Source organism: Pterocles gutturalis, unplaced genomic scaffold (assembly GCF_000699245.1).
Source record: "Pterocles gutturalis isolate BGI_N339 unplaced genomic scaffold, ASM69924v1 scaffold9954, whole genome shotgun sequence".
Classification (NCBI taxonomy): domain Eukaryota; kingdom Metazoa; phylum Chordata; class Aves; order Pterocliformes; family Pteroclidae; genus Pterocles; species Pterocles gutturalis.
The window spans coordinates 15,736-26,494 of NW_010135726.1; the positions used below are offsets into that span (position 1 = coordinate 15,736).

General features: G+C 38.5%; 1 protein-coding gene across 1 annotated transcript; it reads right to left on the reverse strand.

The window, feature by feature from the left end:
- Positions 1-757: 757 nt before the first annotated feature.
- On the reverse strand, positions 758-10,669 carry PNN (pinin, desmosome associated protein; the record flags this gene model as incomplete). Its single annotated transcript, XM_010082012.1, has 8 exons — positions 758-3,135; positions 4,174-4,312; positions 4,389-4,544; positions 6,276-6,351; positions 8,301-8,395; positions 8,479-8,551; positions 9,661-9,729; positions 10,598-10,669. Coding segments are annotated over 8 exons (1,954 nt in total), but the record flags the coding sequence as incomplete, so codon positions are not given.
- Positions 10,670-10,759: the final 90 nt, after the last annotated feature.

Genomic DNA, 10,759 nt, shown 5'->3' on the forward strand with positions numbered 1-10,759 from the left:
CATTTACTCAACTAGTCAGTATAAAAGTTTGTTCCTTGCAGTAAACTGCTGTGTTTAACATCTGCAATAAGGCATTTGAACTTTTGCTTGTCCTTCAGAAAAGAAGGCACATTAAACCCCCACATTCCTCTGAAGGGAAGGCAATACAGTTGGAGACTACTGACAAGAACTAAAAATGATTCTCAGTTGTAGAGAAGCAGAGGCAGTAGCAAATGGACTGAAGAATCAGAATAAAGTATTGAACATGTTGAGAAGGGGGAAGCCTTAAGAGCTTTCCCACTGTCTGTGCTCAAAGAACATTCCACCCTTTGCTAGACACAATCTCCTTAAAGGCAAGAAGCTCAGCACTTTAGAACACCAAAGTCTGTCACTACTCTAAGTTCAGACGAAAAATACAAACATTGACACCCTCCCAAACTAGAACTTTGCTAAAGTCTGCTCTGTGGTCCAGAAAATGGGGTACATATGGCATTTCATACACTGAAGTAAACTTACATGCCATTTCCATTTTAAAAAAATCTAGAACTTCCTGGTCTGCAATTTGGCATATGAGATATGAGAATTCTCTTCCTGCCCAGACAACATGGATTATAGCATGTTTCACATTCAGTGAATAGGCATTAATGAAAGCCTGTAAGAACAATTTTGGATACAGACCTTCTAAGGTACAGTCACCTGCAATTATGATACAGGCTTTAAATGCAGAAAGACTAAGGTAATACACCTGTGTTACAGAAAACACCATAGGCATCAAGAAAGTAGTCTACAAAGCCACATTTATTTGCACATGTACAGAACAGAGCGACAGATGTTATTGTTTTCCATACAAAATTATATAAAAACAGTATTCACCTTCATAGATAACACCATACCACTTTAAGTTGTATTAAATACATTCAGAAAGCGTTCTTGCACGCACACAACATTAGTATTAGGTCGTCCTAGGTAACTCCAACACTGCAATGTAATTATTCCTAGTGGTTTGAAGGGATCAAAGATTAGTCTGCAACTAAAATAAAAAGAATCCTGGGTTGAGAAGCAAGCTGAAGTCTTTTCTCCACTGGCCATCAAAGCAAGGAACATCATTGAACAGATTAACTGTCTCCAGAACATAGCTGTAAATACTACCAAAGCACCTGCAGAAGGCAGATAAGAGTGGTATTCCAGACTGACTCAAGCTATCTTGGCCAGAGTTAACATTCCCATTTAATCGCTGCTTGCCTATGGCTAGGAAAACATTTTATAGAACTGGAAGATAGAATTGAGTAAGAGCTTGTGATTACAGAAGAAAACAAAAGGTATAATCCAAATCAATTACTTTCCCTTCCTACCTAGCACTGGGGAGATTACTCGCTTTACTGGGTCTTAAGATTCCCATTCTTGCAAGGAATAGAGGGGAAAAGCAAAAATTTTACATTTCCTGCAACACTGCCTCCCTACATACGATCTAAAAGGGGAATTTAATTGTGAACAGGACATCTCAAACAATTTATTTAAAATGCACATTTATTTCTACAAAAAAAAAAGTGTATGATACAGAAGTGATCACACCTACTTAAAGGTTTACCTATTAAAATATACAGAGGATCTTAATGAGTACAGGGTATTTAAAAAAAGATGCAAAGGAGTGTTAATCTTTTATTTTTACATTTTCAGGAACTTCACATAATTTTGGTAAGTAACCTTTTACAAAATTATGTAAAAAGTACAAGAACGCCTGGTAAACAGTCTGCATTTTTCCAAAAGATTTTTTACAGCATGCAATTCTTAAGGCAGCCTTCTCCTCCTCCTTACAAGGAATCCTTTCACTCAAATAATCTTCTGCTGCAAAGATTAGGCTAAGGAAGCTTGGTCTCTTCTGTTAACGCCTTTTGTCTTTCCTGTCTGATTTACGGTCTCTTTCACTCCGCGAAGTTCTCTTGCCTGACCGACTACTTTCTGATATAGACCTCTTTCTGTCAGATCTTGAACTTTTATCCTTTGAGCTTTTGGTATCTCTGCTCCCACCTTTTGAGGACTTGTGACTTCTATCTACTCCTGAAGCATCCCTTCGCTTCCTGTCCATGCTCCTTCTGCGTTTTCTATCTCTGTTATGCCCTCTTCCTCGGCTTCGACTTCTACTTTCACTACTGCTAGAGCTACTGCTGCTACTGTCCCTGCTAGTACTTCCACTTGTAGTGCTGCTGCTGGTGGAACTACTCCGACTGCTACTGGTGCCAGTGCTAGAACTACTTCCACTACTAGTACTGCTTGAAGTACTACTGCTACTGCTGCTGCTGCTACGGCTATGACTCTTACCAGTTTTGTTCCCTGCCCTACCCCTGCTCCTACTCCTAGTCTTAATGTCTACACTCGCTGTCTGACTCTGCTCTGTCTGTGCCTCAACCACTTTTACAGACACCACAGCATTTTCATCCTTGTCTGCCTGGGGCTCTGTATCCTGAGTGGACAACTGCGGTGACTGTGGCAGTGGCACAGACTGCGGCTGAGATGGAGCTTCAGCCACAGGTTCTGGCTGAGCTTCAGGTGCCTTCTCCTGCTTTTCTTCAGGTTCAGCTTCAATTTCTGGTTTGACACCTTTCTCCTTCTCAGGAGAAGCAACATTAGACACTTTTTCTGGCTGAGCATCACACTCTGTTTCTGGTTCCCCTTCTTTGCCATTTTCGTTTTCTACAGGTTCTACACTATCTGCCTCGTTCATTTCAGCCACATCCTGCTCGTTATCCACTGGCTGAATGTTTTCACTTTCCTCTTTTACAACTGTGACCTCTTCATGCTGACCATCCTGTTGCTTGTCATTCTCCCTCACCTCGGTAGTCTCTTCTACTTTAATTTCCATTTCATGTTTCTGTTCATCCTCTTCCTGTTCTTTCTCTGCATCGCTATGCCCTGAACCTGTTTTGCCCTTTTCCTCCCCTACCTCCTCCATTTCTACATCATTGTGCTGATTACCTGTCTCCAACTCTTCCACCTGCTGAGCCACCTTACCCTCTTCCTGCTCCTTGTTCTGTTCTTCCTTCTTTTCTTCATTCTGCACCTCCTGCTGTTCTTTTTCCTTCACAGATTGTCTTCTGGGCCTGGCCTCCATTTTGTTAATCTGCTCTGCAAATTCATTTCGCCTGCTTTCAAAGAGTGCTAGGGAATAAATGCATAAATGGTAGTTTCAGATAATCTACAGACATTGAAGTCTACTTTCCCCTTAGCTATAAGCTAGTAAATTATCAAATTGTTTTAACTTATAAATACTGCATCCTTATTCATTCTGAAGTAGCAAGCCATTCATGCATAATGAAAAAGACTGCTAGTTACCTTAAGAAAACAAAGCAAAGGGGATAGTCTGCTCAGATGAGTATCAGAACAGTAAAGCCCTAAATCTAAGCTAGCAAAAAGAGGTTTTGACTTCATTAAAATCAATCCAACCAACAGTATATCAAAATAATACCTTAATTTCCTGTATTTATATATTAACAAGGTTATACTTCCTAAGGTAAACAAAAGACAGCAAGAATCAGCAAAAAGGTGATTAGATATTAAGAAAACTTAAATGATGTAAGCTATTCAGATAGGTGAGCTAGCTTCTCTTATCCCCCAACCCCACACAACAAAGAAAAGCTCTTTAAAAAATTCACAACACATTCTCAGTTTAATAAAAAAGAACAGTAGGACTACCATCAACCGCAGTATTTTAAATTGTTTTCCAAAAGAAAAATACAGTCTTCCTGTGAAACAGAAATGAACATACATCAAGGTTAAAAAAAAATAATAATGAAGTTTTAGTGCTGTGCTTAAGAAAACACTTCCCAAATCCTTTGTAAAAACCTGCATTTCCTTGGGTCTTCAATCCGTAGAACCTGCCTTTTGAAAAACTGAGTTGCTGCACTGGCATACATCTGGGTATTAAAGGTAACATAAAGGACTGTGTTTTAAACACATACCTCTGAGATTATTCATACTGCTCTTCTGACTCCTTGTAAGAGAATCAAAGTACATACAACATAAAAATAAGTCACCGAAACAGTAACATTCACTTGTGATGAGCACCCATGCAAGAACATACAGTTTGTCCTAACCATAAAATTCATGTGTTCAAGCAGAAAGTCTTAAAAGAAATCTGCACAGCAAACATGGAAGGAAGGCAAGAACAAGGGCCTTTGCATCACAAAGACCACTTACCATTCATCTTTTTCTGTGACTCTTCCATCAACTTCTGTGTAGCAGGACACATTCTGCCAGGTATGTAGAATAAGTGGGGTTTTGTCTTCGTTCTTATATATTTAATTATTTTAGCATTATGTTCATTCCATTCTTCTTGCTGAGAACAGAAACAAAATAACCCTAAGATACACAAGAATAACTAAAACAAGACCAAGAGCAAAACTAAAACTCACCAACTGAGCAAGCTCAACCTTCTGCTCCAGTAACCGCAGCTCTGTCTGTTTAGCACGTCTTTCTTCAAACAGCTCTCTCCTTTCATTTTCAACTTGCCTTCTTTCTTCCTCTGCTTGTACTTCCAGTTTTTGTTCAATTTCTTGTCGTCTCTTTTGCTAAGATAAATAAAAAAATATCTTAAATATTTTTTCTAAATCAAGAAAGTGTTCTAGTTTGGTAGAATTTAAATTTTGCATTATTTACACCATTAAAGGCATTCTGAAAAACACATTAAGAAATTATCTCCTACATTACAAGTAGGAGTACATTACAATGAAAAGTCATTGCTTGCTGGCACCCAATTTTTTGCATATTAACTATAAAATTATGGGCCCTTGTGAATTTCTGTTTGCTTTTCTGTCATTCAATTTGGATTTGAATTTTCAATACAAGCTTCAATACGTGGTTTTCTTTCTAATGTCAGAAAAAGAAGAAATAGATTTCAAGTATGCTACTTGGAGGGGAAAAAAGTCAACTCGCCCAGAAACAAATGAAGGACTGCAGACTGGTGTTTGTGGCCAACAAAACAAATTATATTGCAAATACTTCCAGTATATTTTGCAAATTCAATATATTACTGTAATACAGGAATCCCCTGTGTGTCCTAGACAGCCATATGCTCAGATTGTACAATAGTCTAATAAAAAAATACAATTTAGTGCCTGGACAAAAAAATAGCTGCATCATAAAACTCCTCAGGCCTCTATTTTTATTTATAGTAAATTTTTATGTATGAAGAGAACAATGCCTACACAAATTCTCAGGAAAACATTGCAAAAAGCAGTGACTTCTTGAAGTGTCTTTATGCAAACACATACTACTACAAATTAGACAAGGACTCCATGTTTCCAGACCATCCTAATCAATAGTTTCTTGTTCTAAAGGCAAGCAGGCAACAGAGAACTTTGGTCCTTTCTCATGTGCTACATGACAAGTTAGATAAAACAGCAGGATATCCAAATACTGAATCTGAAACTAATCAATACCAACACTGCAAGCCAGCTATGCTAACACTGCACAGAAAAGGTTTCAAGTTTAAAGACTTCGTATCTGCTTCCACCTGACTGCTGAAAGTAGAACTTTCAAACACTGTTTTCAATGTAAAGCTTATTAGTATTAACTGAATAGCCCATTTAGGGCAACAGTAAACAAACATCATACCCTCCACAATTTAAAAGGGCACACTAGGAATAAAGTTACACCACCCCACATACAAGCTTTTTGAAGTTAAGACTAAGCTATACAAAGCCTTCACTTCAGTACAATCACATATCTATTTATTAAAAACAGGAATTCTTGTTATCTATAGTGGGAGGGGGAGGCCATTTGTAGTCAAACAGATAACATAATACAACCATACATCTCTGTATACGTGGTTATAATTTAAACATCTGGAACACATCAGGGTGGACACAGCTTCAGCAATACTGAATCATCATTATTTACAGAAGTAGCCTATGACCTATGAAATAGTTACCTGATTAAATTCCATTTACTTTGAAATGATCCCCAAATAATGTAAACAAGAAAAAAGAGGATCTATTTTGTTTTACATGTTTAAAAAAATGTACAGCAATTAAAAAAACCAATCAACAAAACACTGCCTTTTCACTTCTGCAATGGTCAGAAATAGAGCTGTAAAGTCATGAAACGGTAGAGTCCTTTTCCTGCCTCCCACCCCAATTCCACTAAACTAAACCAGACAAAAACCTTCATGCAGTCTTACCAACTTGTGGCACCAGCAACCTACACCATGGGGAATCTTCATTTCTATTTGAAGCACCTTAACCACACAATTTTGCTTTATTATTTACAATCTAGAATGTCATAGAATTAAAAATAAGTACCCCCTCAGTAGCAACTGTGGCCTCCTGCTTAAATTTTTGAAGAGTGCCCATCAACAAGCCAAATATACGTCGATTCCTGAATAAAAACAAAAAGAAGTTCGAGATTCAGTTCAAGCACTAAGATTTTTATTTGCATAAACAATCAGAGAAACTTTCCACCTCAGAGACGTTTATTTTTAAAGTCTCAGTACTACTCAAGGCCATTAGCAATAGAACACATATTGACTGTGCCAGCAGTCAAGGGTATAATTTACAGTGACATATCATATTTTGCTTAAGAGTAAGACACAGCTCTTATCCATAACACAGCACGCTTAGCATGAGGAAAAAGGGAAGCCTGCACATTTTACATCTGGAAATAACGACACTACAGAAATACAAAAAACCCCCAAACATCCAAAAAGCAGAGAGTACTGAAGAGAAAGCTGAGTAAATACAGTGTGAGCTGTCAATAAGGCAGTGAACTAGAAGGTCACCGGGATTTCTGAAAAACATACCCCCTCCATCCAACTCAGAGGATTAAGGAGAAATGGAGCCACAGCGCAGTGAAAGCTTATCTGTCAGTTTGCCTAACAGTATCTCCTACAACGAGACACTGCGCTGTGGGATGAAACCAGAATTGCTCTCATCCAACTAAGTGTTGTTTTGAGGAAACTATAAGGAAAATTCTTCAAGGAATTCCTTTCATATGAACAAGAACTGATTTATTTAATATTACCTTTTCTTTCTTTACATTTAATGACAAATTAAGCCTTTACAGCAAGAGGCAGGTTCTGTTATTCACCTTGAACTTTTACCCAATCAAGAGAGAAAGGAAATGCTACTCTCTTCACTCAGTACCACTCTACTACAGTGGCACAAGCCTGACATGGAAAGGTAAATGTACTTGTATATTAAACAGTAGAAATAGGAACAAACAAAGAATTGAGAGCTAGAGATTACTCAAACTGTACTTGTATGTGAATTACATCCCAGAAGACAGTGAGCAAAATCAAGAGTTCAATGGATGCCATCCTCTTAAAAGAGCCTCTTTCCCCCACAAATCACACCGAGATCAATACTGGCTTCCTCATCTCCCTGGAAGACTACTGAAGTGCAAAACAGTAAAACTACAATTCTGAGAAAACAAACTTTTAAACTCTAGGAAGTCCACTAAGAATTTTCTTGTGAGGAAAGCAGTTGGAAACGGCTGATGGAAGCAACAGCAGTGTATTAGTGGTGTTGTAACTGTAAAAGAAGCAAGCAAAGTGCCTTTTCTGTGCTAACTAATCTGTGGTTCTTATCAGAGAAGCTCTCTATAGCTCCTTATTCCAGCTCTCATTCTTCTACTTATTTGAGATATAGGCTATTATCACACCAGATGAGCTACAGACTGATGTGCATGGAGTCCAAGACGTTGAACACAGCTGCAAATTTGCTTTTCCAACACCCCTTCCCGACAGAACTGCATTTCAGCAAGAGTTTTTATGAGATATTCTGACACAAAATACAGGGAAAAAAAAATATAGGAGGAATCTAAAATGAAGCAGGCAAAAGGAAGGTCAGACTGTATACCCAATAATGAGTCTGAAAATAATAAGAGAAAAGAAAACACAGGATGGTACTACTGCATTCAAAAAAAAAAAAAGGGGGGGGGGGAAACCCACATCCAAAAGCCTCCTTCAATCAATAAAATAAATTATGTACCAGGGCAGCTGTAACAGTCCAAAACGTTAAGTAACCAATGAAGCTATATGTTTCTGTCTTGCTCAAAAATCACAAGTTACAACAGCACTAGCAAACCTATTCCTGTAGGTGGCCTGAGAAGCAGAACCCCTGTCAGTTACGTGAATTGAACGATGTGTTGTTACTGCTGTGAAGAATTTTGAGGAAGTATTTTTAAAAATCAATTTTATACTATTATGGTACCTCTTCACCATCATCCTTGATACATAATAGCATCTGTGTAATACTTTAAAATCTAAAGCTACTTCCTATGCTAGCACTCAGAAGCACCACATTAATGCTTAAAAGATTTCTGCATACCTTTGTTTTCCTTTCTCATCCATATTTTGATCTTGTATAAGGTCTCGACGTGTTCGCTCTTTGGAGGTAGCAACAACAGAAGATGGCAACGCTGGCTACAACAAAGAAAACAAACTACTCTGTTCACGTTCCCGATAAAAATGTTTCTTCCTGCACAACTCCATTTATCATGTATTACCTTTTTAATATCATCATCTTCTGCGTCGCTTTCTTGGCGTGATTCTCTTCTTGTCCGACGTTCTCCACCCAGCCTGAGGAAGCAAAAGCGCTAGTGGTCACTAGGAAACATGTATTTAGGACAGCATCTGCTCTAACATGAGAATAATACAAGTCAGCATATCTAGTCAGAAGAACCAAAACTTCCAGTAAAAATCTCCTCATTGTTACAATGACCAGTAAGTAGCATTGTACAGACAGAATCTACTGCTAGTAAAAATCAGTAAGAGAAAACACAAAGTTTTAATACAACTAGCACAATAAAGTAAAACAGAAGAGCCCACTACCATATTAACTACCATATTAAAAATAAGAAATAAATTCCAAAGGTATTCTAATGTTTGCACTTTTCTTTTTCCAGAATCTCTAAAATGGATACTGGTACATGGGGATAGTGAGACAGATTTAACTGCATCGAGATATAATGGTTGGTATGACTTTTCAAATGGGAAATGCTTTTTAAGTTACCTAGCCAAATATCTAGAAAAGGTGAGGAGGGGCAGAACACTTAGGATCTGACAACTTGGATGAACTGAAGCTTTAACGAAGAAAAAGCAGGCACTGTGCTAAAAAAGTTATTTTCAAGTGTCACTCAGCTTTGTGGCACAACACTTTATTACTGCTAAAGCTGTTCCACAGCATTCATTTTGCATTAACTCAAAAATTCAAGAGCAAGCCTTGCTTTAGTCAAGAACTACCATTGCACATAAGTGCCCACAGAATAATCAGTCACATCTAACAGGTTTCCATCTAGATGTGAAAGCTCAAAATCTGAGTCTACTGTCACACCGTACACATTCAATTTCTTGAATGGGAGGTCTCAGTCATAACTCAATTTGTGCCTACAGTTAAAGAAATCTGGACTACTAAGCAGAATATACAAGTAAAACAGAAAATTCCAAGAATCTTTGTATTGCTATATCTTCATATTATTACTATAGTCTTTATATTGCTATAAGCTATGAAAAATTAATTTCACCACAGTCAATTGCTGCATTTCCAACAAGTCTCGAATACGTGATCTCTGAACAAGACAGTGAAAACCATCAGTTATTCACAGTTATTGAATGAAAATATTTTAAATTTATTGCTATAAATTCTCATTCCGATAAAGTAAGTTATCTGCATCAGTTTTTGCACGCACCTACTGGTTGCCCCTTCAAGATCCCTCTGTTTGGCTGGGGGTCCTCCTCCACTATCCGAGAATCCACGCCTACAAAGAAAACACTTGTGATCTCAGAACAAGGCAGGCTAACTCCAGGTGCATCTTAAGCCTGCACAGTCAAACAATACTTTGGCTTTGTGGTCATGATGTGACAATAAATTTTTCTCAGCTCTGTCATCATTTACCATTACTACGGCAGTTTAAACACACTGCTTGTGGATCAACTAATTTAAACTTAATTTCTGCACTTAAGTTTAATTGAGTAGCTACACTAAAACAAGGAGCCCCATTATGTTTAAGTGTTCACATTTAGAATAATTTTCAAGATATATTAAGCCTTAAGCAGCAGTACAGTATTGAAATTCAACAAAAAATCCACTCCATACTCCATTAAGAAAGAACTACCAAACAAAAATTGACCTTTTCTTTGTACTTGGAGGGGGGGGGAAGGAGGGAGAGAAGGAAAACCCACAACAAAACACTAACGGTTTTACCTACATGTTTTAAAATTCCTGTTGACTTGAATTCTTTCTGTTCTTCCTGGAATACCTACCAGTTTCTTAATTATTGAGAGAATAATTTTGAATGTTTTCAAAGACACAAAGTCCCAGATACCACATAACAGCTCCCTGAACTTTGACGTTTCCCCTTATTTTCCAGGCTAACAGCTGAAGGAGTTAGGTAAAACCACCAATTTAAACCCATTTTAACTCAGAATGAGAAAATACTTTAACTTTCAGGCTGTGACATAAAATCCCCAACACCCTGTAGGCCAGCTTTGGTGTCTGTGTACGGGAAGAGCAGTACAATAAGCAACGGGTCAGACAAGGAGTATGGCACCCCAGTGGAAGGGCAGCAAACCCAAACCAGGGTAAAGGTGGAAGAAGCCCCTCTGCCTGTTTCTGCAGCTCCTTACCTCAGCAATAAGCTCCCACGGCCTCTACCTCCACCAGGGCCTGTGAGGGCTAACAGCCTGTTCTGGGGGGGCCTGCAAGAGACAGCGCTGCTGTTAGCGGGACCTGGCCCCCCGACCCCCCGAGGCTCGCCCACCCAGCGGTGCCCGCGGCCACGGCCATCC